The sequence below is a fragment of the Amblyomma americanum genome, chromosome 8, assembly GCF_052857255.1.
Source record: "Amblyomma americanum isolate KBUSLIRL-KWMA chromosome 8, ASM5285725v1, whole genome shotgun sequence".
NCBI lineage: Eukaryota > Metazoa > Arthropoda > Arachnida > Ixodida > Ixodidae > Amblyomma > Amblyomma americanum.
The window spans coordinates 526,768-554,198 of record NC_135504.1 but is presented as its reverse complement, the minus strand read 5'-3'; the positions used below and the strand labels follow the sequence as shown (position 1 = coordinate 554,198).

The 27,431-nt window shown below is 47.5% G+C and overlaps 3 protein-coding genes across 5 annotated transcripts in view; 2 read left to right on the top strand and 1 right to left on the bottom strand.

Annotated features, from left to right (window-relative positions):
• Nucleotides 1-2,768: 2,768 nt before the first annotated feature.
• Nucleotides 2,769-7,424, bottom strand: LOC144101610 (THAP domain-containing protein 2-like). Its single transcript, XM_077634753.1, has 5 exons — nucleotides 7,353-7,424; nucleotides 7,012-7,186; nucleotides 5,254-5,370; nucleotides 3,315-3,368; nucleotides 2,769-2,774 (listed from the first exon to the last, which is right to left on the bottom strand). The coding sequence occupies exons 1-5, from the start codon at nucleotides 7,421-7,423 to the stop codon at nucleotides 2,769-2,771; spliced, it is 423 nt and encodes a 140-aa protein (XP_077490879.1). The 5' UTR covers nucleotide 7,424.
• A 1,315-nt stretch (nucleotides 7,425-8,739) lies between these two features.
• The window catches only part of drk (growth factor receptor-bound protein 2 drk), a 36,985-nt gene continuing 18,293 nt past the window's right edge, over nucleotides 8,740-27,431 (top strand). The window contains exons 1-3 of one of the 2 annotated variants that reach the window (XM_077633583.1): nucleotides 8,740-9,248; nucleotides 22,023-22,120; nucleotides 23,949-24,096. In XM_077633583.1, the coding sequence (XP_077489709.1) occupies nucleotides 9,171-9,248; nucleotides 22,023-22,120; nucleotides 23,949-24,096 (324 nt within the window). In that variant the 5' untranslated portion in view covers nucleotides 8,740-9,170. The remainder of the gene's footprint in view (nucleotides 9,249-22,022; nucleotides 22,121-23,948; nucleotides 24,097-27,431) is intronic. The other variant, XM_077633584.1, reaches the window with a different exon arrangement.
• On the top strand, nucleotides 13,219-15,186 carry LOC144100748 (uncharacterized). 2 transcript variants are annotated; one of them, XM_077633581.1, is made up of 3 exons: nucleotides 13,219-13,679; nucleotides 13,757-13,999; nucleotides 14,117-15,186. In XM_077633581.1, the coding sequence occupies exons 1-3, from the start codon at nucleotides 13,241-13,243 to the stop codon at nucleotides 15,184-15,186; spliced, it is 1,752 nt and encodes a 583-aa protein (XP_077489707.1). In that variant the 5' UTR covers nucleotides 13,219-13,240. The 2 variants fall into 2 exon arrangements, with proteins under 2 accessions (XP_077489707.1, XP_077489708.1); XM_077633582.1 differs by having other exon boundaries at nucleotides 13,226-13,999.

Genomic DNA, 27,431 nt, shown 5'->3' with positions numbered 1-27,431 from the left:
CCTGGAGCCCCGCTGTAGGCTTGCTTAGGGCGTGTCTCGCCTGCTTCTCTTTGTGGCTCCCCACGGCGCACGTTTTGGCAGAACCTGGCGATGTGTCCGCGACCCTGGCAAGCGAAGCATACGATTTCTTCAAAATCTCGCATACCGCGCCTGTAGCTTTGTGGCGGTCTCCGGTTTCCAGCGAATGGGCGCTGTTGAGCGCGCGCTTCAACCTGGCGTTCCACCTGCTGAGATAGCAGCTGTTCTAAGCGATCTAACCGCTCTGTCAAGAGAGCAACCTCAGGGTTGAGCACCGCTCTCTCTATGACGCGTACTCTCGCTGCGGCTGTCGTTAACGCCTCATTTCGTTCCTCATCCAATGCGGCCGCCACGGCTTGGTCGAAATTGCTCGGCTTGCGCGAGAGCACGAACCGGCGCACGGGGTCTTGCAGACCAGCCACGAACAAAGCGGTCATTTCCTCTTTAAGTAAATCCTCCGCGTATTTCTTTAGCTGGTCTCCTTCCTCCTCCCTGCTTTACGTATCGCGTGCTAGGCGCTGAAGCCGCGACGCAAACGTTCGCACGTCCTCCCCTACCATCTGTCCGGCGTCACGGAACCTCTGTACCCGCATGTGACGTGGTTCAGTGTCGAAATGCTCAAACGCGAACTTCTTAAATTCCGCAAATGATTTTGTGGATTTTACCTTTTCGTCTCGCCATGCAAAATCATGAGCAGCTCCTGCCATCTTACACCTCGCCATTCCCAGAATTTGAGCATCGGACCATCCCCCCATTTTCCCAATCTCTTCTAGCATGGAAAAGAAATCGCAGATTGGAACCTCTGTCTTATCTCCCGTAAACGTCGGAATGACGCTTCCTAATGCCAGCATGCTTGCTCCGAGCGACGGCTGTGGAGTGGGAGCTCCCTCAGATATAGACATAAATTTTTTTTTTTCACTCAAGCCCTTCGGTGCCTCAAGCCTCTCAAATGGGGGTAAAAGTCCCACAATCAGTCCCGTGATTCCCTTTTGATTACAATTTTGAAGTCATGAATGTCGCAGCATTCAGAGGACATTTGCTTTTGAGACCCCACTTCTGACACCAGTGTGACGACCCCCCCCCCCCCCCCATAATGCGCAGGTCCACACGGGACGGAGAGGCAAAGAGACACCGTATGGCTCAGTTTAAACAAACAGATATATTCAATAATTACACATGATTATGATTATACATCAGAGGCTGGGGCGTCCGAGCTTACGTGCCGACGACTTCATGGAGACGATGGAGGGGCTCCGGAGTTGAGCTCGAACGGTTGCTGGCAGAAGCTGCATGCCGTCGGGCTTCGGCGCTGAAGGCCCCCTTGGCGAACGATGTCGTCCTGAGCGTTCCTCTTCCGTACTCCTCGTCGATTTTTATATCCTCTTATCCCCACACTCCCTAGGGTGAGGACGCCCACGCCGGAGTGGGAGGGGCCTAGGGCTTTAATTCACTTGGGCGCACAAACACACCACCGCACTTATGGTCTCGCCCCCCTCACGTGTTGTGTCCGAGGGAAAGAAGATTGTCGTCGAGGTAGCATCGGCTGTGGTAGACGGTCTATGGCCCGCTGACGGTTCCCGCGGGTCACCGACCTCCGTTCTCCATCAAATGACACTCGCCACTCAAGGCCGGAACGCGAGGTCACTAAAAGGCCGGGAAAGTGGTCCCTTGTCCTGGGATGTGCTCGGGAGGGTTGATTGATGATGCCCGCCGTCTTGTCACGGGGCCAGGCCCGCCGAAACGAGGCCCTTTGTCCCCGGCATGGTTACGGCAATTGGGGAAGATAACGCCCGTCTCCCCGCGGCGGCGGCGGCGGCGGCGTTCGACACGTGCCGACACTATGGAAAGGGGATCCGGTTGTGCTTAAACCCCTTCGTTTTGGTCGTTCACTCTCAACGAGTATGGCTCGGTAATTGATGATGCCGCTGTCACCTGGGTCATTTCCGTGCGGTCCATGGCGGCAGGCCCGAAAGCAATCTCACTCAAGTTGCTTGCAGCCATATACAGTAGAAACTTGTGTGCTGGCTGCTTCCAAAACGAGACCGGCTGTCGCCGATCTCCTCTCTTCCAGCTGAATTGTTTTCCCTTGAGTGCTTTCGCCGCCACTGGGGGCTCCGTCTACGCCGCGCCGTCGAACGCGGACCCTCGTAGCACACACAAGGAACGTCACAACCAGTTTGGAATAACGTGAGAAAATTTTGTAGAAAAGATATCACTGACCTGGTGGAGTATGTCTTGCATAGCCAAATTTTTCTTGATACTGACAGATTATTTGTAGTGGAACTCTGACGAGATGACTATATTGATTTGTGTAACGAACATAAGCAATGAAGGCACATGAAAGAATATTGTGGCAGTTACTAATGTGCTTATGTGGTTCCACAAAAAGGTACCATCCTATATGAAGGATCTTTGCAGAACCTACTGCACTCTGCTACTGTCTCCGGTAAGCACGGGGCCTGACAAACAACTGCAGGTTCTACTGCACTTTACATTGCAGAATTGCAACGACATCCTATCATGCAGTGAATAAACCTGGATGGAAACCACACAGGACGATATGAAACTTTCTGGTGTAAGTTGAAAGGCTTGAGATGGCCCTGGCTGAATGTCCAGCATTGTGGCCACATCCATAGATACCTGTAAAAAAATTTTGTTCAGGAGAAATGTGTGTGTACAGAGACATAAGCGTTCAGTTTTAAGCACCTAGTGAAAAGTGGAGAAGCATCACACTACTAGACCGTTTTGAGTTATGTCTGAAGGAATAAAGATATGACTGGTGTGCTGAGGTGGCTTGATCAAAACTTCCTCTGAGCTTGCGCCAGGAAGCTTTCTTTTACATAAAAATTCACCCGTTTCGTGACTCGTGCTGCGAGATAAACTCAGACACTGTCAATCTTCTAGCAGTTGCTGTCACAAAATGGTATATCGTAACATACCTGTTGTGATGGGCCTGGTAAAATTTCCTGGCTTTTAGTGACATCCATAGGTGCCTGTGAGAAAAAATTTTATTCTTGAGAAATATGCTTCTACCAAAGCATAAAATGTATTCAGTTCTAAGCAACTACGGAAAAATAGAAAAGCATCACACTGCTAGGCTGTGTTTTCAGTTCTGTCAAAAGGATTATAAAAAATGACTAATGTGTTGAGGCGATTCAGAGAAAACTTCCTCTGAGCCAGTGCCAGGATGCATTCTGTTACAGAAATCTGTTTTTGGTCGCTCGTGCTGTGACATAAACGCAGACACTGTTGTTCTTCGAATTGATGCAGTCACAAAATGGCATATTGTAAAATACCGGTTGTGATGGGCCTGCCAAAGTCTCCTGGCTTTCAGCGACATCCATAGGTGCCTGTAAAAAAAAATTTATTCTGGAGGAATGTCACCATCGTCATCATCAGTCTGACTACGCCCACTGAAGGGTGAAGGCCTCTCCCATGTCTCCAATTAACCCTGTCCTTTGCCAGCTGCGGCCACCGCATTCCCGCAAACTCCTTAATCTCACCCGCCCACCTAACTTCCTGCCGCCCCTTGCTACGCTTGCCTTCTCTTGGAATCCACTCTGTTACCCTTAAGGACCAGCGGTTATCTTGCCTTTGCATTACGTGCCCTGCCCAAGCCCACTTCTTCCTCTTGATTTCAACTAGGATGTCATTAACCCACGTTTGTTCCCTCATCCACTCTGCCTACTTCTGGTTTCTTAACGTTACACCTGCCATTTTCCTATCCATAGCTCACTGTGTTGTCCTTAACTTAAGCTGAACCCTCTTTATTAGCCTCCACATTTCTGCCCCATAGATGAGTACCGGTAAGATACAGCTGTCGTAGACTTTTCTCTTGAGGGATAATGATAAACTGCCATTCATGATCTGGGAGAACCTACCATATGCGCTCCACCCATTCTTATTCTTCTAGTTATTTCCCTTTCATGATCTGTATTAGCGGTCACTACCTGCCCTAAGTAGGCATATTCTCTTACTACTTCCAGCACCTCGCTACCAATTGCGAACTGCTGTTTCTACTTTGGTTTTCTGCATATTATTTTTTAGCCCCACCATTCTGCTCTGCCTGTCTAACTCATTGATCATGCTTTGCAGTTCTTGTCCTGAGTGGCTTAGCAAGGCAATGTCATCAGCGAATCGCAAATTACTCAGGTATTCTCCATTAACTCTTATCCCCAAATTTTCCCATTTAAGGCCGCGGAATACCTCCTGTAAACAGGCAGTGAATAGCATTGGCGAAATCATGTCTCCCTGCCTGACACCCTTCCTTATTGGAATTTTATTGCTGACTATATGGAGGACTATGGTAGGCTTGCAATCGTTATATCTTCCACACGCTGATTCTGCAGTGCCTGCATGACAGTTGAGGTTTCCACTGAGTTAAATGCTTTCTCGTAATCAATGAAGGTCATATATAGGGGTCCGTTATAATCTGTGCATTCCTCTATCACTCACTGATAGCGTGAACATGATCTATTGTTGAGTATCTTTTACGAAAGCCTGCCTAATTATTTGCTTGATTAAAGCCTAAGGTTGTCCTGACTATTAGCGATTACCTTAGCAAATACTTAGTAGGCAATGAACAGTAAGCTGATCGGTCTGTAATTCTTCAAGTCCTTGACGTCTCCTTTATAAAGATAATGTTAGCATTCTTCCAAGCTCCTGGTACACTCGAGGTCACAAGGCATTGCATATATAGGATGGCTAGTTCTACTAGCACCATCTCCCCTCCCTCCTTCAACAAATCTGCTGTTACCTGATCCTCACCAGCTGCTTTCCCGCTTTTCATTCCTACTAAGGCTTCCGTTACTTCCTCTTCTCTTACTGCTACGGGATGTCCCATTGCTGTGCGCTGCGGCTTCTCTCATTAACGTTCTGATTGCATTGGCTACTGCATAGATTTGTGTCTCTTTGGCTATTTGATATCTTATCCATATTGCTAATGATATTGCCCTCTTTGTCTATTAACGCATACATCATGTACCAAGCGTACAAGGTGTTCAGCTTTAAGCAGCTAGTGAAAGATGGAGGTGGAGCATCACACTTTAAGACTGTTTTGAGTGCTGTCTGAAGGGTTAAGAAATATGATGACTAGTGTGTCATGGGATTCGGATAAATCTTCTGGTGAGCCCGTGCCAGGAAGCAGTGTTTGTAGCTCCTACTCCAACATATACACAGCCACTGTGATGCTTTGAATAGCTGTAGTAGTCGCAAAACAGCGCTGTTTGAAAATACCTGTTGCAGTGGAGACGCTGGAGATGTGTGACTTTGTGTTAGTGCTTGCTGGGCGCCATGCTGAGCAGTGGCAGCAACAGCTGTGCCATCGGCTGGCTGCTGTGAAAGGGGTTCCTGCTGTAAATGAATAATGAGGTGCATCACATGCTCGCAGTGGAACGCCAGCCTTAGCTAAAAAGATGCATGTAATTCAACAGACAGATGTACCAATCTGAGACTGTCAATATGGAACACAGCCAGTGGGCGAGAGTGCACCCATTTCTTAAGAAAGCAACAGCAGAGAAATGCATTGTTAGTACAGCAGGTCTACCATATTTTTGAGAAGGGAGAGTGGGGTGTCTCCTCAGGCTCACCCAGCTATACCCCATGAAGTGTGTATGGTATGTGTATGAGGAATTATATATGCAGAACTGCCGTATCTGTATAATAAGGGAGCTAATTATACTCATTGGCATCCACCCAAGCGCAGCTATGCGGCTAAAGGAAAGCTATAAATTGTTTCCACAGAAACTTCGCAAAAGAAAACGGGATTCCCCTAAACATTTGGCCAAGCTTTCTGCCTGTGTTTTGCCTTTTTTTCTTTGTCTCATGCTTCCCTTTTTCCTTATGTGTATGACATTTACCGTATTTACTCGCGTAATTTGCGCCTGCAGATAGATTGTGCACCCCAAAAAGTTTCAAACTTTTAACCCGATAAAAAAAAAATACTCGCACATTTTGCGCACTATGCTGAGCCAGACCACCAGCATGTACGCGGGTGCGAACTGTGCCGTTTACCCGGCTTGCTCGCGCTGGCGGTCGCTGTCCCGGACGAACAGTTGCGCGCGCGCCCGAATCCAAAACTCTACCGTACCGTTTGCTATACGGTTTGCCGCTAGTCAGTCGGGCCACACGCAAGGGCCCCGTTTTATTGCCCGTTATCTCCTCCCACGGCTGACTTCGCGATTGAATCTTTGCGCGTTTATTGCTTTGAGCTAAGCACGTGCCGTCATGTCATGCCACCCCGCGGGGAGCTATAGCGTGGGGAAGGGGAGGGGGGGGGGGGGGGACGTGTCAACCTTGTTGCCATGGGACGAGGGGTGCCAACCTTTTTTTAGGACGTGTTCGGATAACTCGTTTGCGCGCAAATTGCGCACCCTCTTTTTGGAGCCCTAATTAAAGAAAAAACGTGCGCAAATCACGCGAGCAAATACGTACGGTGCTCTATGCCTTATGGAACTTCTTTGTGATTTCCTTTGTAAACGAACTATAGTTTTAAGGAATTACAGTGCTCTCTCAGTGACACTTCCCAGGTGCTATGGCCGAGATGACAACAAAAAATGCACCGCCTACTGCTAGGCGCAAACATTTGCACACTACAAGTAATAATTAAATAGAAATGATGCCCCAAGGAAAACTGTGGTGTGCTCGATGCTCTCTTTTTTTTATTTTCTTCTAATGATGGAGTGCGTAAGCTAATAAATAAATAAATTATCATGTACAGTAAGCAGAATTTCACCAGAGCCATATATAAACCGCAGCCAGTTTAGGAGTATAATGACACAATTACTTTTTATCAGTGCGGGAGTACTGTAGCCGCGCTACTCGATCATAACGTCTAGCTAAAGCCATTTATTCACAAATCGTTCTATTTCTTCAACGAACACCTAAAACATCATATTGAACGCATGCTTATGCAGTCAAGTTATAATAAAGCACCTTCTCAATAAGAGCATTTCTTTCCAATCTCTTGAGAATGCATAGAAGGTGGTTCCTCACCTGAAGGGGGACGGCATCCGCACGTATACGAACTACGAGCGGCGACATCCGATCGAAGTGCTCGGGCAGGAAATGTTTTGAACATACGCAGGTCCGTTTTGCTGGCTCCCAGTCTCTTTGGCCTGGTCTAACGGCCTCAGTCCACTGCCTCCTTCGCTCTGGATCTTTCGGAAACCTGTTTGAAAACAATACTATTCACTGCACTCGGACAAAGAGCCACCAATAAGGCCTGGGCGGTACGAATACCACGTTCACGCCGTGTCGTGCGTTATGTTCTGCGAGCATGCATTTTACTCATTACGCAGTCAATTAAATACGAAAACAAAATGCAGTATACTTACGTGTGGAAAGTGACGCCCGGTTCTTGTCCTGGCGTGCGCGACCGACACCCAGGAACGCAGCAGCTGGGCATCGCAGCGTCCTTGTTGTCAATGGGAGCAGAAGTTTCACTTTCCGCCGTGTCTGACAGCTGCCGACAGCCTGGCGCGGCGCGAAATCGTCTGCTCGCGCCGCTCGCGTTGATCTTCGCGGCGCTCGCATGCCATTGGCTGAGAAAACGGCCAAGTGTCATAACGGAGCCCTCGCTTCCGGATTCAAAAAATGTGACGTAGCAGCCTCTCCTCTTTTCCTTCTTTCCTCCATGCAAGAAACGTCTCACGCTTGACATGCGCGCAAACAAAATATTCACGGCTAGGATTTGAAGAAATGTCATATTTTCATTGTTCATTACTAGGTTTCAAAATAATAAGACGGACAAGTGCACAGGAAGGCAGTGAGAAAGCAGACGATGATGATGATGATAATGACAAACAAACAGGTCAACTGAGCGTCCTCAACGGCCAAAAATTTAACGAAAGTTGGCGCACGTAGTCCCCTAGGACCCTGCCAAATGTGCAGGTCTCTAGTTCCGTAGGTCTTGGTTAAGAAACTCTATGGATGTCCCATTCCGTATCCACGGCGCGCCTCCTTCAGTATTTGACAGCAGCGCCGCGCGCGGCCGACCGCTTTTTTTTACTCTTCTCATCGAATTCGCCCTTGCCACTACTATAGTGTTCCACTACGAACACTCTGCTCGAGGCATGCTGGGAAGGCAGAACACCGGGTTGACATCCAGTGGCTTGTTGATAGTGCTACAGGTCGGATTTTTTTTTTTGGCTCTAGTTTCGTTTTCATCGTTGTAGACTTTACTGATGTTTTGCGCGCTTTGTGGTTGTGTAGTGCAGCTACGCACGCAGTTCATTTGAGATACGAAGCACGACCTACTGTATAAAATAAAATAGGTCGTGATACGAAGCATCCGAAGGTGTTTGACTCAAAGGGAGCTGAGCACAGTGTCCGGTGCCTGCTGGGCCTGGAGTCCGTTTGCCCCCTCACTGGGAGCAATTTACGCAGCAAGCTGTGTTGCAACAACACTTGCTTGCAAGGTATAATTTGCAGAAATTTGTATTTATTTAGTCATAGTAATGTTGTTAGGCCATGCTGTCTTCCCGGCATTCTCACGGTGGATGAAATTGCCTTTAAGAAATTGTGACGTCAGCTTTCCCCCTAGGTATACCTGTAGGTAAATATGCATCCGCTCCGTCAAATAGCACGTCGCATACTGCTCGCATTTTATGGCAGAACAACAAAACACTTGCACGAACTTGATTGTGCGAAATGTAGTCAGCTACTTGATCTGCATTATGGAAAGCCATTCATCTTTGAAGAGACTGGCACTAGCCATGCCAGTTGAAGCCGAGTGTGACTCAGACCTACTTTAATCGCGTGTCCGTCCGCGCGCGATCCTCCCTGCGCTGTAGCACGGTGGCAGCTTGTCGGGTTCGCTGTTGGGTTCTTCCTCGAAATGAAAAGTGCGCGCTGATCGAGGGAGTGCGTGGTGCGGCCTTGTTTTTCTCCTTGTCGATTAGCAGCAGCAGCTCGGATTACGCTTCTCGCATCCATCTCCTCGGCGGCGCGGCGTCCTCTATCATCGTGCTCGCGCGCGTGTTGTGTGTCGCAGAGTGAAGAGTGCGAGCCGTAAAGCGCACCACCTCCGACGGCTGTGATTTCGCAGTGGCGTTCCCGTAGGGGAACTGCGCTCCGCTAGGCCTTACCAGCCGAGGAAGTACCGCGTTCGCGAACGGGTCGTCTTCGGCCACCTTAAAATAAAAAGGGACAGCATGGAAGCCATCGCTAAGCACGATTTCAACGCGACGGCCGACGACGAGCTGAGTTTCCGCAAGGGACAGGTGCTCAAGGTGAGGAGGTGCTGCCGAGCGTGTTTTGATTGTTGTGTTGTGTGCAGCCGAGCGCGTTGACTCGCTTATGTGCTGGTGCGCGCTTGTTGACGTGCCTCGCCGATATGCCGTCTGCGCCCCTCCCTTGCTTTATTTCTTTCGCCGTTCTGACGTGAATGGCTTTCTATCGCAGCGATAACTGGGCCGACGACGCGAGGCTGGCTCGTCGGCGGTTGTGGGGCGGGTGAAGATCTCGTCTTGCCCCGCTGTCGCCGGGGGAAAAAAAAAAGCCAACGACAAAAATGCAGTGCGAAAGGAATCCCCTCTGCTGCCTTCCCCCCGCCGTGTGTCTGCGCTGTCGGTTTGATTTATTCTTATGCGGCGGCGTTTGTGGGCTTTCACGACAGGTCTCTCTGGGCGGGATTGGTCCTCAGGGCAGCAACCAACGAGTTTTTGGGGTCCGCTGCCAGGCTGGATAGAGGATCTGCTCACCGCGTCGTTTAATAATCGAGGGCGATAATAAACAAGTCCGCGACCCCTCTGCTGCTGCTGTCGTTTCGCTTTGGCCCAGCTCTGCGGCCAACAAGTGTTCCTTCTGGTACTACGTGCTACGGCACGCTCCGTCGGTTGCGTGTTGGCCATCAGCTGATATTAGGACTGCCGATCTGTGAATCAACCACGCATACCTTTCTGCCCGTTCAGTCGAGAGGTAGAAAACGAAACAAAAAAAAAACTTGTCCGCTCGCAGTCCTCCCCTTCTCCAGGCTAGTCTGTGCTGCTGCTTTTGTTCCTGCGTTTTGGGAGCAATTTGCATCTCTCTCTCCCCGCCGTGGCGCATTCCAGTGGCGGGCCCTTTTCGACAAGCGGCCGCTACTTTTGGGCAGCAAGGGCCTTTAATCAAACCAGTCGGGCCATTCCGGTTAGCGGACTCGCGTAGGAGGAGAAAAGAATCGGATGGTTGCGTATGCTAGCCTATATATATCCGCGTGTCGCGGCAATTCGTGAGGGCAGATTTCTGTCATCATTCGGCGTTCTGGTTTTCGAAGCGCGATCAGGCCTGTCGGCGCGGCGGGAAGCCATTGTCGTGGGACCACCCACCGGTTGCAACAAATCAAGCGCCGCGACCTGAATCCGCCGGTGGCACATTGATTGGCGAGGGTTTTTTCCTCGTCTGTGGAGCGCGTCTTTTCTTAGCGTTTGCGGCGGCAGCTTATTTTGTCTGTGGATGTTCTTTCCATTCTCGAGCGGCCGGCTAAAAATAAGGCGCCGGCCGAGTTAGCAGGGGCGGGCAGAATCTGGAGAATTGGGGCTCTGCTCAGTCAGGTCTGCACCGAGTAGTGGTAACCCGAGTTCTCTCCAGTCCGGGCTCCAATTCGAGGGCATTCATTATGCACACATTGTTGCTTACTGTGCATTCATTCAATAGAGGAAACCTAGTTTGAAAGGTTGTCCTGCGTTCAGCCAATGATTACTACCGAAAGGCGCTTTTTCTCTTCTGTTCTAATAGTTTTCCACTGGACAGTTGCCATGAGATATTCAGCTTGAGAGTACTATATAACTAACGACAGAATTCATGCAACCTGAAGCCTTCACTCATGCCTACCTCCCACTTTGTTTTGCGCAGAATTGAGGTAGTTTCTAATAGTGTTCTGACCACAGCTTTCTAAGAATAGGTCGTATGCGAAACTCACAGATAACCTTGGCAGTCTTCGAAATTTGCTTTGCACAGAGCTGAGGTGCAGACAGTGACGTTCCATGCTGTAACCAAAAATTCCCTAGTTAGACCCTTAGGTCCCTATTTCAGGCCTTTTTCTTTACAGCAGCTTGAAAACTCTGGTCAGACCTGCTCGATTTCTGTCCCTAAAACTCCCTAAAAATCTTTTTGTCAAATTTTGCATCTCAGATTTCCTTCAAAAAAGCGGGAAATTCCCCGAGTGGGACACCACTGGATGCTGACAGTTCTTGCTGTGGCCCTAAGTGACTTGAGTTGTGATATTGGTGTGGTGTGGTATTGATTAGGTGGGTAAGCAGTATATATTAAAATGCATAAAAATGATTAAATGATGTAGCAGCACAAGAGTAATGTAAAGGGGGAAAAGAGCACAAGAATATGCTGGATGTGGCCCATGGGACTCATGGTGGGTGAACAGTGCAACAAAGGCGGGACAAAGGCAAGACAAGCGCTGACTAGCAATTGAGTTTATTGAAGAACGACAAGTAGTGATATACAGTGAACGTGAGCAATAAATTAAAAAACAGAAAAAACGACAAAAGGGGGTAAACAACCTATGTCATGTGCAAGTCCAGATATTGAATTTCCTTGTCACTTAATGTCACAGAAGGATTGCTGATGTACTTTTCTGCCAGATTATGAATGTGATATGCTTCCATAATTTCTCGGGTCACCTTGTTCTTATGGTAGAACAGCACTGCTGTCTTCTTGTACAGCAGTTCGCATTTGCGTTTTTTGCAGCGAAACTTTGTCCCAGGAGCCGGGCCATCCTTTTCTGGTTTTCTCTTATGTTCTTTTTCTTTCTCGTGTTTGCACTTGCAACTAGCGCGATGAGCAGCAACATGGAAAAAAGGGTCATTTTATTCTTGCGCATTTGTGCTCCATTAATCTCTTATTCAGGCATCTGCTTGTTTGCCCAACATAGGCGGCACCGCACTTGAATGGTAACTGGTATACCACAGTTTTCTTAGCAGGCAACAAAGGGTGACACATGTCGAACCTGGCAACCGACCTTTTCTTTTGTTGTCCCTGCGAGACTTGTTTGCACATGGCATTCAGTTTTCTAGGGGCAGAAAATATGACATCGACGTCATACCTGCCTGCAACCTTCTTGAGGCCGTGCGACATGCCGTGCTTGTAAGGGACTACAGCCAGTCTTCTTTTCTCGGTCCTTTCATTGGAGTTACCACTCTTAACACTTTTAAGCAGCTTTTCTGAAGCCCTAGAGATGACATAATCTGGGTAACCATTAGCGCGTAACCTGCACACTTGTGCATTAATGCTGTCAGCAATCCTTTCGTGACATTACTTTTTCAGGGGACTTTTTCAGGGATCAAAGAAGGCATAGCACTATCGTGCCTGAAATCTGCCCTGAAAAAGTCATGCCACGAAAGGATTGCTGACGGCATTAATGCACAAGTGTGCAGGTTACGCGCTAATGGTTACCCAGGTCGTGTCATCGCTAGGGCTTCAGAAAAGCTGCTTAAAAGTGTTAAGAGCGGTAACTCCAATGAAAGGAAGGAGAAAAGACGACTGGCTGTAGTCCCTTACAAGCACAGCATGTCGCATGGCCTCAAGAAGGTCGCAGGCAGGTACGACGTCGATGTCGTATTTTATGCCCCTAGAAAACTGAATGCCATATGCAAACAAGTCTCAAGGGTGGAAACTTGGGCGAGTCGGTAACGATGATCCATGGTATATGGGGAGCACAAAAACGGCACAAGGGACAAAGAAAGCGCCTGTGTTGTCCGTCTTTGTTTGTGCCTTGTGCCGTTTTTGTGCTCCCCATATACCATGGAGCAAACAAGTCTCGCAGGGACAACAAACTAAAAAGGTCGGTTGCCAGGTTCGGCATGTGTCACCCTCTGTTGACTGCTAAGAAAACGTGGTATACTGGTTACCGTTCAAGTGCGGTGCCGCCTATGTTGGGCAAACAGGCAGATGCTTGAATAAGAGATTAATGGAGCACGAATGTGCAAGAAAAAAATGACCCTCTTTGCCATGTTGCTGCTCATCGCTCTAGTTGCAAGTGCAAACTCGAGAAAGAAAAAGAACATAAGAGAAAACCAGAAAAGGATGGCCCGGCTCCTGGGACAAAGTTTCGCTGCAAAATTGCAAATGCGAACCGCTGTACAAGAAGTCAGCAGTGCTGTTCTACTATAAGAACAAGGTGACCCGAGAAATCATGGAAGCATATCACATTCATAATCTGGTAGAAAAGTGCATCAGCAATCCTTCTGTGACATTAAGTGACAAGAAAATCCAATATCTGGACTTGCACATGACATGGGTTGTTTACCCCCTTTTTGCGTTTTTTTGTTTTTTATATTTTATAGATGCCTTGCACCGACGTCACATCCGGTGTCCATCGTATGCCAGTCGGCCATGCTGTCGAACCACCGCCGCCTTTCCGCTCGTAGCTTACCGGCGGTGTGGAAGCATTTGTCAGCTCGCGTCGTTTTTGTCTGCGTCTCTCCACAGCTTCAGTATGGTTTTGTGCGCTATAGTTGGCTGCTCAAACCGTAGCGACAGCTCAAGGAGGAAGAAGAAGCCGACGAACACAAATTTCTACCGAATTCCGAGGATCATAGCAGACAAGTGCGAGCGTTCAAAGACGCTTAGTACAAATCGGCGCACACTGTGGCTGTCACGAATTAAGCGAGCCGACTTGGACCCGGACAACCCCAACTTGCGTGTGTGCGGAGCGCACTTCACCACAGGTAAGAGGCTTGTGCCGTGAAGTAAATGTTAGTGAAAACGTGGGAAGCAAGGACTACAACCTGATTTTGATTTGCAGGGGTGCCAGCCGATTTGTTTGACAACACGAACCCAGACTGGGCCCCGTCATTGCATCTCGGTTACAGCACTAGGCGAGGTGGCTCGGATCGCCACGATCGCAGCCAGCAACGACAGCAGCGAAAACGATGTGCCGAGACCGAGATGACCAGGTCAAAAGAGCCGTGCGGCGTCGCCGCACCCGTGCCCGATGTTCCCCCATCGCCGCATCAGGCTGATGAGGTCGACGCCGGAGAAGAAACAGGTGAGTCGGCCTTGCACCATGCCGCCATAGCCTTAACTTAAGAAATAATTACGCGGTCGTTCTGCAGTCTGGCTCTTTCTTTCACACGACCGCTAAACGATGAACGTTCTCTTCCAGGTGTTTATGTGCAGACAGACATGGGCATGAGTGACATTGGGGCATTAGAACAAGAATGCATCAGACTCAATGACTGCGTGTACACTACACGTTCCGAAAAGGTGCAGCTTGAGATGACCGAAGAATCACTGAGAAGTTCAGAGCCCAAGGTAGTATTCTACACAGTGATGGCAAGCTTCACAATGCTTCTTGCAATTTTCAAAATGCTAGAGCCATTTGTTTCACACAGTGTGAACAACAGCCTGGCAAAGTTTCAAGAATTTATGCTCTTCCTGATGAAGATCAAGCTAAATCTTCAGAATGCTGACCTGGCCTTCAGATTCAATGTGTCTGAATCTACTGTCTCACGCATTTTTGGCAAATGGCTTCTTGTAGCTCACTGCCGCTTGAAGTCTCAAGTTATGTGGCCCGAACGAAGTGCGCTGCAGCGCACCATGCCGCAAGCATTCTATGATTCATTCGGCAGGGATGTGGCCATCATCATAGACTGTTTTGAAATCAAGATTGAGAGACCGTCCTCATACTTGCCGAGGAGTGAAACGTGGTCGACTTACAAGGGCAGCAACACTGCAAAGTACTTGATAGGGATTGGCCCACAGGGTATTGTCACGTTCATCTCGGAGGGCTGGGGAGGCCGAGTAAGTGACAAACATATCACGGAACACTGCGGGCTCCTAGACAACTTGCTTCCTGGAGACGTTGTTCTAGCAGATCGAGGGTTTAACGTCGCAGACAGTGTTGGTTTCTACCGTGCCCGGTTACATCTGCCAGCATACACAAAAGGCAAGAAACAGCTGTCGGCTGCAGAAGTGGAAAGCACAAGGAAGCTTGCTAATGTACGTATTCACGTGGAAAGAGTAATTGGACTCATAAGGAACAAGTTTCTGCTGCTGAAGTCTGTCCTTCCGATTGACTATGTGACATGTCGACAAGGTGACAGCATCACTCCACTCGACAAAATTGTGACCGTGTGCTGCGCACTGTCCAATTTATGCCCTTCGATTGTCGCAGCATTGAAGGAACCGAGCAAAAAGAATGTGCCCGAATCTGTTGATGGGTGCCCACTATAACTGGGGAATTATGCACGAGTGCAAGAATGTGGTCATGGACAGAGAAGTTTGTGGGATGCAGATTAGCAGAAAATAATTTATTTGTGCCTTCTCTCACTAGCCAATCAAATGATATTTTCTCATGGTATGGAGCATACATATCTCCATGTTTTTTGCCTCAATACACAAAACTAAATTTTTCTGGAATTCGGCATCCTACAAACTTTTGTTATCACTGTGCCTACTTTTAGAGGTGTGGGCGTAAGCAAGTACAGCACACTATAATGCTCTGGTTTGGTATGGTTTGCAGTTTGTACGAGGAATGCATGTGTATACTGATTTCTGGTGGTATATGTGGTTCTTCCCTGCCCTTATATTTTTGTCAGCTGCAGATCAGGTGTTTAGAATTAATTTTAGCAGTTGCCATGACCAAGTACCCTTTCCTTCTGTATTTACATTTTTGTATTTGTAAACTACTTCATCCTCAAACGTTCCTTTCTTTTCGTATTTGCATTTGTGTATTTGTAATAAACCATTCAATCGTCAAACATTGCCATGTGTGTACAGTTCATATGTGAAAAATTCAATGAGTTCAATAGGTTCTGCTCAGAGTGGTAGCCAAGCTGGTGCAAGACTTCAAAGCTTTTTATTGCGCAGACTTTGGGTCAACTGAACAGTTGGATGCCAGTGGTTGGCATGGATAACACACAAAAAATGCCCGTGTGCTGTTCAGTGCACGTTAAAGAAAACCTCGGGTATGACATGTTGTACTGTCAAGAATGTTGGGTGGGCTAATGCACTAAAAGCCCTGTTTGCTGTTCGGTGCATGTTAAAGGACGCTTAGGATATGACAAGTTATACTGTCAAGAACAATGCTCAAAGTGTAAAGCAAACATCATGTGTTAATGTATCATACCTGCCCTTTTCGTACCGTACATGGAGTTGCGGAATCAGTGGGTAGCTCTTTGATGCAAGGAAGTGAAAGGCTACGAAGCTACATATTTGCTTGTTTTGGCTGCAGTTTCAAAACACTTATAGACAGCAACTGTTGTACGGTACTGGTATGGTTAGGCTTGCACTGATCTGCTATCAACAGCTCCATAAACCCAGACAGACAGTATTTCCCAAACAAAGCAACACATGGGAAGGAAGTGCAACTGGGCACAGGGTATAATGCACTGAGCTTTTATGATAACAGTACACATATGTATTACAGAGGAAAGGAGAACTAAACATCCGCTGTAGAGATGCATAGAAGTTGGACGCAGTTTGAAGCACACTGAAGCATCTGCTACCACCACTACCCTATGCAATAAAACCAAAATTAAGCACGCTGTTTCTCTTCACCTCCTCTGCACTGTGGGCAGTACCACTGCTTAGTTTTAGGTGCTCGGGTCAGTCCGACGCAAGAAAAATGGAACCATTTGTACACGCAGGCTTCACTGTCGCAAGCAACCATTTTGCCAGTCTCTGGTCCATTACAATAACAATACGCCTGTTTACACAATGCAGTTGTGCCAACGCTGTCCTTCTGCCTGGTGAAATACTTGGCATACAGTTCAGGGAGCACTGCATTCACAAAGAACCTTTCTGAAATTGAGAATATGTTTTCACAGAAATCTTCATCCCACTTGATGCGTTCTATGTGAAAACTCCGTGCCCAAACTACAAAAACGCAATACTTCACTTGGCACACAGCCATCTGTGTCTGCACTTTATAATAATATGCATGGCTTTTCTGAAGCTGCATGATCCCATTAACTTCAGTCAGGCACGTGTTTTCATCAATGAATGCAGTTGCATTCCTAAGCACGTATGGGCATTTAAACTCTGCCACACCTTTTCCACAGCAGCTACACGAGACCAGAGCATATGGTGTAGCCCCAGCAAAAGGGTACCTAGTGCTGAGGTGCAGGCCTGACTTTGACAATTTGAAATTGTCATGTTTTGTGCCTTCACTATTTGCATAAGCTGCTAAGGCATCCTTCTCATGATCCCTACCCCACAAGATAGCTGGCACTTTCATAGTTTGGGCTTCTGGATAGCAAATCTCTTTGATTAGGGACACACTAGGATTTGCTACTTTAGTGTGGCATGCTTTCTTCATTAAAGAAGCAGTTATTCTTCCAGCTCTGTAAAGGAACCAGTGTGGAGAGTCACTCTGCTGCTTCGTTAATGACTCTACTTCCTTTACAGTGCCCTCTGAAATGGTTAGACATGAGCTCTCTTGCTTTGTTCACGAGCACGTCGTAGCTGTCGCCTAACGCATCGTCAGTGAACAGTTTTCTTAGGTGTGCTGCTGGCTTTTTAACTGGTTCCTGGAACTCATCACATCTATCATCAAGCACAGAAAAAAGCGCTGGCACTACACCATGTTTTCCGATGTCATCATAAAGTGCGTTCAACTCTTCTGGAGAAGGTCCTGGGATTTCCAACCTCCTCCTCTTCTGCTGACCTTCAGCACGTGTGCCATCAATCTGCTCTTTACGCCCTCTCGACGAAGTGAAGTTGATATCTCTCAGCCGTTTAAACTGCACCTTTTCAACATAGGCTGGCAGCCAGATGTTTTCTTTCTGGGTGCATGAAACTGAGTTCCTGATACGCACTGCAGTTTCTGCAGCAAAGAGACAAGCTCCAACATGCGAGCATGTCTCGCCTGTACCTGCCATGCAGGTGCAATGGGCAACAAGCACAGTGCCATTTGTCTTGCATAAGATCCAGGCTTTAAGTGGGTGGTCGCTGAGCCGTTGGGAATGGTTGACCTGTGAAAATGTTGTGAAGTTGTACATAACAGTGCACATTTTTTGTTTGCACAAAATGGGCATATGCACACCAGACAAAGTGGTCTCGGACAGAACAAATTTTCAGTGCTCCAGCATTGTAAGCGGACAGGCATAGTTTATCTTCTTCATCACTGCATTTTTTCCAGTGAAACTTCTACTAATCGCCATGCTCCGCAAATTTCCCTACGCGGACGTCTGAAATTTTCCTGTCACTAAGCGCTGCCACCACAGGCAGAAGCACGGTTTATTTTTAATTTGCATAAATTTCAATGGTCATTTTTTTGCGTATGCTCACTGAGAAACATGCCAGAAAGGTTCCTTGAGCTTACCTCTGCGAGCAGAAGCACCTTCTCGTCTTGTAGGCGCACCGCAGATAGGCTTCTCACCTACCCGCTGGTGCAACGCAGATAGGCTTCTCACCTGCCCGCTGGTGAAATAGTTATGCGCCTCTAATGATTCAAATGCTTTCATTTCTTCTAATGTAACAAAACTAGAGGAGTACACTAAATAGTTTGCGATGTTCCCGTGAGTCACTGCAGGTAACACATCAGCGTCCATCGTTGTATCAACACCCAGTCTCGGCGTGTACGGGTCCCTACCGTCGCACATTTGCACTTTTCCTTCATAGCGTACGCGCAGATCCAACAAGTTCAGAGAAATAACTCGCACTGAACGGCTCATTCCTCTGAGGAGGAGGCATCGCGTCCGAATGTGTAAGAACAATTCAAAGCGTCTCGGGAGCGGTCCGGTGTCACGGGTCTACGGAGCGGACGCACGCGCGCGGACGAAGCGAATGGTTTGGCAGCATGGCCGCTAGCTGTTGATGTGGCCGGAAGTGACGACACGTGCAAGGCATCTATTGTTCACGTTCACTGTGTATTGCCACTTTTCGTTCTTCAATAAACTCAGTTGCTAGTCAGCGTTTGTCTTGCCTTTGTCCCACCTTTGTGGCGCTGTTCACCACCATGAATGCTTACCAACTCGCCGAAATTTCAGCTTTGCCCATGGGACTGTTTCTTTTCTTTTTTCTTGGCAGATAATGCCACCTTTCTATTACATAGTGAAGGTAAGTGTGTAGTTCTGCTGCTACCTTTACTCATGCATGGCCACCGAGTTATGCACTTTTTTCGCACTCCAGAACTGTGCTAGAACAGTAAGTAGAAAAAAAAAGCCTTTTCGCCATCCTGCCTTTGCTGCAGATAAGATAGGGATTGGTAAATAGCTTTTTAATCTAGGAGAGGCCTATGCACATCTGGGGAGCTTTCTGAGGATGGCTGCATAGGAACCATTGGCTTACTTTTTGTGATATTGTGCTGGAAGTTTTTGGGTGGTTTCAGATGGTGCAGGTTTCGTTCCTAGTGGTGTTGCTAGTTTTATCAAGTTGCACTGTGCACAGACTGTCCTATGTTTGCAGCGACATTTTAAAGGCAAATCTAATTACAAAAACGGAGCGTTTACTAGCTAGGAAATACAGGTGGTGTCATCAACAATGAATTTTGGGTTATGATGCTCCGCCGTTCACTTCAAAACGACATCATTTCTATTTTCTCCGTAAATGCTGCCGGACAAGAGAATCAATTTTTGCTGACAACAACTGTCCATTTGAGCATAGTGCAGTGTCTTAAAACGAAAAAAGCGGTGGAAGGAAAGTGAACGTGTTCAGGTAAATGAGTAAAACAGGGGTCCTTGTGTGCACGGCTGTTCTGAAGATGGAAGATTTTTGCCCACCAAAAAAAGACATGCACACAAGGAAGAACACCACAGGACAAGGGCTGGACTGACAACTGAAATTTTTATTGAACACAGACTGCTTAGTAACAGCCACACATGTGCCAAGACAGGAAAGGTAATCTGCACAAAGTCACTCCGAAAATCAAATTCCTTAGATGTGAGCACAAGAATTGGGGAACTGATAAAAGCATAGCCAGGCTTTGCTATCTGGAAGGCATTAAAGATTTCATGTGCCTTTCGTATTTTTTCATGGCCTAGAATGCAAAAATTTCATGGGGCACCTGCTACAATGCCATGCAAGGTTGTCTTTTCTAGCGCGAGTTTTTGTTTGGCACTTATGCAAATGTTCATTCACACAGTGACCTGTCTGTCTTATGTAGAATTTTCTGCAGGTCAGTGGAATCTAATAGATACTTAGTTTCACATTTTGCAAACATGTTTCTGTGTTTGGTTGTGCAGCAGTTGTTCCTTCTGCCAGGGTTAGTTTGTGCGCTGAGCTGAAAGTTTTGCTGGAGCAGAAAAAATGACGTTAACACTCTGGCGACTTTTTTATATTGTATCCACTTTGTGCAAATGCGGGTGATCTTACTGTGGCCATTAGTGTCCCCTTTCTTAACACTGCCATTCGCCTCCTTTCACACTGATTCTGCTACTGTTCTTGATGGAGAGACAGGCATTTGGCCTGCGTTGTGACAGCATTTTGGAGACAGGCCTACCTCTTGATAAATGGTTAGTCCCGTTTTAGTTCCAGCACACATGGTTTTTTCCTGGAAACAACTCAAGAGTGAACCTGCAGGTTCACCGTGCACAACCTTGCATCGCCCACAGTGCAGTGAGCAGTGGTGCTTTCTGTCGCTGCGCTTAGTGACCTGCAACCCATGATCATTGGCAGTACTGTGTATATGGAAGATGGTTCCTCTTTGACTCTGCATGCCAGGCTCACCGTGACTAGTGCTCTCTCTGTCACTCATCTGACCAGATAAGCGTACAGAACTGTTGTGAAAGACCAGCCATGGAGTTGTTGTCATCTTCGAAAGGCAGCAATCGTGGTGGTGTTCCTTTCAGTGCTCACTCAGGCCTGTGAACTGCAGTGAACCGGCAAAGGTCAGACGGATACAGGGACTTCCAGTTAGCTCTGGGCAGCCTTGGTGTAGGGTATTTATTTTGCCGCTGCGCACCATTTGTTGTACACAGTACTTTGACTCCTGAAGGTGTAGTACTTGCATAATTCAGTTCATGAAATCCCTGCTGTGTGTTGCAGCAATGACAGTTTTAGCATGCCTACTACTGTATACACTGTTTACAAGCATCCTCTGTCTGAATGCCTTCTCTGCAGCTGCAAACTGCAAGAGTACATTACTTGTCTAGAGCTGCTCTGTTGTGCATTTAGGCAGTCACCTCTGCCTGATGCAGCTTTTAAAGACATGGGTTAGGTAATAGGATCCATGTGAATTTGCAAGCTTGGTAATGTCCCGTTTCAAGTTCTGAGTCCACTCGTCAAATGACCACAAGTGTACTCTCACTGTTAGAGTGCACAGGGTGATGTTAAACCGCGGAACCTAACCAGTGCCAATATCTGTTTTTTGCAGGAAATACCTTTGCTTTTAAGTGCAACAGACACTGTATGTACCATACGAGGAGCTGCCAACTTTGAGACATCATGGTTCATTTCTTTTTTTGCATCGTGGCACAGTGCACACAAAAGGAGGAACAGGACAAACGAGCGCATTTAGAAAACTGGAGCCACAATGCTTTTGCAAATACAGGTTTTGGCTGCAACTAAGGACCATGGTTTCCAAGTAACAAGGAGAGGATCCACAGATACTACATATAGGCATTCTGAAAAACTGCTGCACTCCATACTCTCTATAAACTATACGCTCTCTTTTCTGTGCAACACTCTTATGTTACTGAGCTTCATTTGCTTTTGCTAGTAACATTTTTTTTGGCACTTCAATCGTGGAATTTGGCTTCTTTTTCTTTGATTTAAGGATAGTTATGTCTTGAATCATCTGGGGTGATATCAACTGGTCAGCATTGGTTTTCTTCCAGTTACATTTCGTTGATTTTTTTTTACATTCGCTTGGGCTGTTTAAAAGTCATGGAGCTTTATATACATCTTATTCCGGCATTATTTATAAGTTGTTTTTAGTGAATGGAAGATTTTTATTGATATCCATGGGGGCTCTTTCTACTGTTTGATGGAAAAAAAGTGGACACTGGTTGTAATTTGTAATTCAGCTTAGCGGAAAGGAGCAGTATTGCTGTACGAAACAAAATACCCATGGTGTAGTTTGTTGGCATCGCAGTATGTGCATAACCTTTGTGCATGTGTCTATGCAGGTGCTAAACATGGAAGATGACATGAACTGGTACCGGGCTGAACTCGACTCTAAGGAGGGTCTCATCCCTAGCAACTACATTGAGATGAAAAAACACGAGTGAGTATTATCTGTGCCCTCAACATATTGATTTCAATTTTGCTCAGCGGCATCTGGCAGAATGATTTTGTTGCAGCCTACCCTTTTTTCCTTGTGCTTTATGTCAGATTCAACATGTCTGGCCCTGGTGGTTGTGCAAGCTTGTACTGAACTGTGCAAGGGTGTCAGTAGCTCTGAGGGTGTCCTGAGTGAACATGAAAGGCAGTGCGTAGTTTTCATATAACTATTCTGAAAGGATTCTTCAATTCTCACTGCAGCTGTCAGATTGATGAATATTTGGGCCACTCAGTAACTAGATTGAATGGAAGGAGACAGACCAGTGCTTTTCTTTGTTCGTTTAGGTGCGCACTGAAGTCGATCCCATCACGCTGGGTGTTACAGAATAGCTTAGCCCTTTGAAGCACGACTCTTGAAGAATTTTAGAATGTGGCACATGTAGCCTAATAGTAGTTAGCTACGCACTCTGTCAGGGTTTTAAACAGCTTTGCTGGAACAGTTCTTTACTCTAACTCACCTAGAGGTGGTGTTTAAATTCATTTCTTTAAGGAAAGTCTTGACGGACACGAGCATAACATATTCTTGCAGATCACCACCTTAATAATGCTTTCAACTATAGTCGTGATGTCACACTCATTACTGCCACCAAGAATTGCCACTGCCTGCTATCCAGGTGGTGGTGTGGTCAGTTCTTCAATGTGGTGTCTGCCGCTGAAAAATGTAAAAAAATTGTGTTTTAAAATTGTTCTGCCGTGTTTCTCATCTGGGTGTGTGCTGCTTTGGAGCAGTAGCGCAACAGAACAAAGGACCCAGAACGAGTAGACACACAAAGCGCTAAATTAGAAATACGCTTCAGCAACATTGAAATTCAGGCTTGTTCGTTCATGCTTCGGGATGGTTGGTTCAAATGAAATGGGTCGAAAGAAGCTTCTCTACCAGTTGTGTGACTTGTGTTTTGCTGGCTCTTTTGTGCCATTGGGGTTGAAAAAAAGTGCCTGCAAACTGCAGTGCGATTCATTTTTTAAACTTGCGATTTGGTACTTGGCACAAGGGTGTTAGAAGTGTTTGAAAATGGAGCACCAAAGGCTTGTGACAAACTGCTTCAAGGAGCTTCACTAACCCAGTAGATTATGGTGGCTAGAAGACAGTTTGTGAGCACTAAGTACTATGACACAGTTTCACTAATGGTTACAGATTGCATGACAGCTTGCTAAAGGCCATGTGTAATGAAGTACACTTTTCTGTTTAATGTTTGCGAGCTCATTATGTATTGGCGGAGAACTAAGCAACGTTAAACAACTGTTGAAATGCTTTTGCACTGTCCTTACATTGTCAGTTTTCGTGACTGCGTGAAAGGTTGTTGTAAAATGTTGTCAGTCATTGTTAACACTGTGTTGAGAAGTTGCTTGTTTTACGTGCTGTCTATATGAGAAGAGGAGAGCCTGGCTGCTGGTCCATTGTGAGATCTTCCACTAAGCCTGACTCTTTCAGCCACACTGTTCCCTTAAGGCTGCATACCTCGGTGTTTGGCCAGCTGTCAGCTTATTATTATTGGCCAGAGGTGCAGAATGCACATTGCGAAGGATTGTTGGGGTTAGCACAGTGAATGGCAAGATGGCTGCAATCTACAATACCAGTTGCGGGGCGAGTTGGTGTTCCGTCTGTCGCACTTCTATGGATTGCTGCAATCTAACAGCATAAAAGATAGGACATGAGATGATCAGCACTGACTCACAGTTTGAAATAATATTCCGCAGTCATACAGGACAGCTGGCCTTTACTGTATTTCTGTATTTGCTTGCAATGTCATACCCCCCATTTCTGTCCCCAGTTGGTACTACGGCCGCATCACGCGAGCAGATGCAGAGAAGCTTCTGTCCAACAAGCACGAGGGAGCCTTTCTCATCCGTGTGAGCGAGAGTTCCCCGGGTGACTTCTCCCTTTCTGTGCGCTGTGGTGACGGCGTCCAGCATTTCAAGGTGAGTCTTCCCATTGGCCGTCAGAACTTGGCTGAATCGGATTTGACTTGTTGTGGTGTTAATAAAAGTATTTAGCTGTATGTCCGGGTACTGTAAGTTGAAATGTTTGATATTATTTTTCGTGTTCTGTCATGTGCGCCCGACATAGGCCCGTGTACTGTGCGATGTCAGTGTACGTTAAAAAGAACCCCAGGTGGTCAAAATTTCCGGAGTCCCTCATAGCCTCAGTCGCTTTGGGACGCTAAACCCTTGTAAACCAAACCAAACCAAACTATGCATCCATTACTGAGGTTTGCAAGGGTGAGTCGGGTGTTTTTGCAACCACACTGCTCTCCTAGCATCCGTGGCATTGCGCAGAACTATGAAATGCTGTAAACCACCAGTAACTTTGAGTTGTTCAGTTGGCAGCACTCTGTAAAATATCTACATGACAGCACTTTGTTACCCATAGTTGTTGGCAAAGCAGGATAGCATTCTTCCAGCACTCAGGGCATCTGGCGTGGTATCACATGCAGCACCCGTCACTCCGTGAGGCAAAAAGATTGTGCCAGTTGGCCACCAACCAGCCTTTCCCATCCTTAACAGTCAGTTCTGTTGCCGGATCTTGGGTATTTGCATATACTCTGTATGCATGCTTTTTGCACTGCTGTGAGGCAGTAAAATGGAGAAATATATAGCAGGCACATGTTGTAGGAGTTATTAAATCTAACCATTCTGGTGTGTGTATCCGTAACAATCCAGTTGCAAGTAACTGCTTCCTGAAAAGAAAAGAACAAATATGAGTCGTGTGCCAGAATGCCCTGCAACTCCCACTTACCAGGTCACACACACCTGCACGTGGCACAAGTGTTTGTATAGCATGCCTTTTTCTTCAGCTGTTGATTTGAGAATGTTTCACCACACGACACTGAAGGAGGCGGAATGTGGCGAGTGTCATCTCTTACAATTGCACCGAGTTTGGTGAGGGTGACATCAACAATGACATCAACATTGTTTCAGGGGACTAGACAGGAATGGGAATGGGGGAATCAGCACACGAAAAATGGGATTGGCGTAGCTGGATGCTGCAGCTCAAATAAGTTGCGACGTGTTGCGATGCTTTTCACGAGGAAAGCCAGTGTCTGTTTATTTGTGTCGTGAAAGAGCAGGTCGAGGTGATTCGATTTCACTCTTTTTCCGCACTTTCATGTAATATAGATAACGATATCAAAGCTCTGTGGCTTACGTTTAAGAACACTGCAGGTCACTGTGTATCTCATTTTGTACCCTTGTTAACAAAACACCTTCGAATGAAAAATCCTTGGATTACACATGAGATCATTCATGCAAAACGACGAGTTAAATGGCTCAGGCAGAACTTGAAATCCAAAGGAGTAACCACTGTAGAGCGGTTTATTGGCACGTTGGAAGCGCCGGCGACGAAGACTTAGTACTCGTAATCATAGAGCCAGCGAGGCGAGAGACTGGGACACAAGCGGCAGCGTTCCAGCACGAGCATCCGACGGACTTCTTCTATATCTCAGTAAACGAGAGCGCAAGCGCTTCGTCGTCGTTGGCATTGGTGCCGAATCATGTTCTTCGTTCCAACTGCCCCGGCGGAAAAAGGGAGCCATCCTGGCGACTCAAGGCGAGGAGACGACGAGGGGGCTGTAATAAACCTTCAAGTGGCTGACATGAACGACGTCGCAGCCACGGCGGCTATGGTCCGAAGAAGGTGTCACCGGTTCGATAACGTAGGTGACCGGTGACGTACGCTGTGAGATGCGGTAAGGGCCAATGTGCTTGGCCGAAAATTTGGACGTAGTTGGAACAGAGAGCCAGATCAGTGAGCCAGTGGAGAAGTGAACAGCGGGCGTGGTGGCCGCCGCGGTGGCTTAGTGGTTATGGCGCTCGGCTGCTGGCCCGAAAGACGCGGGTTCGATCCCGGCCACGGCGGTCGAAATTTCTGGAGCCCTTCACTATGGCGTTCCTCATAGCCTGAGTCGCTTTGGGACATTAAACCCCGATAAACCAAACGAACAGCGGGCTTGTCTGGATTGGAATTATGGTGGCGGAGGCCTTGACGGTCTGCGGTGAAGGAGCGAGCCAACTGGTGGCACTGCTTAGCTTGGCGGGTAATGTCAGAAAGGGAAGTATATTCTAAGTTGTCGGGGTTGTAGGGAAGGATTGTATCCAACATACAAGAAGGTTTGCGCCAGAATAAAAGAAAGAAAGAGCCGCCGCGGTGGCTTAGTGGTTATGGCGCTCGGCTGCTGGCCCGAAAGACGCGGGTTCGATCCCGGCCGCGGCGGTCGAATTTCGATGGAGGCGAAATTCTAGAGGCCCGTGTACTGTGCGATGTCAGTGCACGTTAAAGAACCCCAGGTGGCCGAAATCTCCGGAGCCCTTCACTACGGCGTCCCTCATAGCCTGAGTCGCTTTGGGACCTTAAACCCCCATAAACCAAACCAAAAGAAAGAAAGGGGAAAAGCCGGTGGTTGCTTGAGAGGCGGTGTTACATGCATAGGTGACGAACGGAAGAACCTGATCCCAATTAGAGTTGTCGGAGCGAATGTACATGGCGATCATGTCCCCAAGAGTCCGGTTGAATCGTTCGGTGAGGCCGTTGGTTTGAGGGTGGTAAGCAGTAGTGGTGCGGTGGACTGTGTGGCATGCAGCGAGAAGCTCTCGAAGAACTTCAGACAAGAAAACGTGGCTGCGGTCACCGAGAAGTTCTTGAGGAGCGCCGTGACGCAGGACAAAGTGATGAAGAAGGAATAAGGCTACATCGCGGGCAGTAGACGCAGGTAGGGCAGCGGTTTCAGCATACCGTTTGAGGTGGTCCATGGCGACTATGATCCAGCGATTCCCAGCGGTGGTGAAGGGCAGTGGCCCATATACCGTAGGTCGATGCCCACACGATCGAAAGGGCGAGCCAAACATGGTATTGGTTGTAACGGAGCAGTCGAAGGTCGAGGCGTCGACTTCCGCTGCTGACAGCAGTGCAGGAGTGAACATAGCGACGAACGAAGTTGTACATGCCCCGCCAATAGTACCTCTGACGTAGTCGCTCGTACGTTTTCAGCGAGCCAGCGTGAGCACTCTGAGGGTCGGCATGGTGGTGTTCACAAATCTCAGATCGGAGATGTCGGAGAGAGATCGGAGAAGCCACTTTCGGCCGTCTGGACGTTAGTTACGGCGGTACAGAAGATCGCCGCGGAGTGCAAAATGGGAAGCTTGGCGACGAAGGGCTCGAGGGAAGGAGGCCGTAGAGGGTGCACGAAGTACGTTGAGCAAGGATGAAATCCATGGATCTTGGCATTGTTGAAGGGGCATGTCCATGGCAGTGAGCGCTG

Bases quoted from the DNA above. Each gene is read 5' to 3' on its own strand.
- LOC144101610 (XM_077634753.1), bottom strand. From the start codon at position 7,423: ATGCCCAGCTGCTGCGTTCCTGGGTGTCGGTCGCGCACGCCAGGACAA. The intron at 7,187-7,352 runs GTAAGTATACTG...GTTTTCAAACAG, and splicing joins CCGGGCGTCACTTTCCACAC to GTTTCCGAAAGATCCAGAGC. The intron at 3,369-5,253 runs GTATTTTCAAAC...TTTTTTTTACAG, and splicing joins CAGCGTCTCCACTGCAACAG to GCACCTATGGATGTCGCTGA.
- LOC144100748 (XM_077633581.1), top strand. From the start codon at position 13,241: ATGACATGGGTTGTTTACCCCCTTTTTGCGTTTTTTTGTTTTTTATAT. The intron at 13,680-13,756 runs GTAAGAGGCTTG...TTTGATTTGCAG, and splicing joins CGGAGCGCACTTCACCACAG to GGGTGCCAGCCGATTTGTTT. The intron at 14,000-14,116 runs GTGAGTCGGCCT...GTTCTCTTCCAG, and splicing joins CGACGCCGGAGAAGAAACAG to GTGTTTATGTGCAGACAGAC.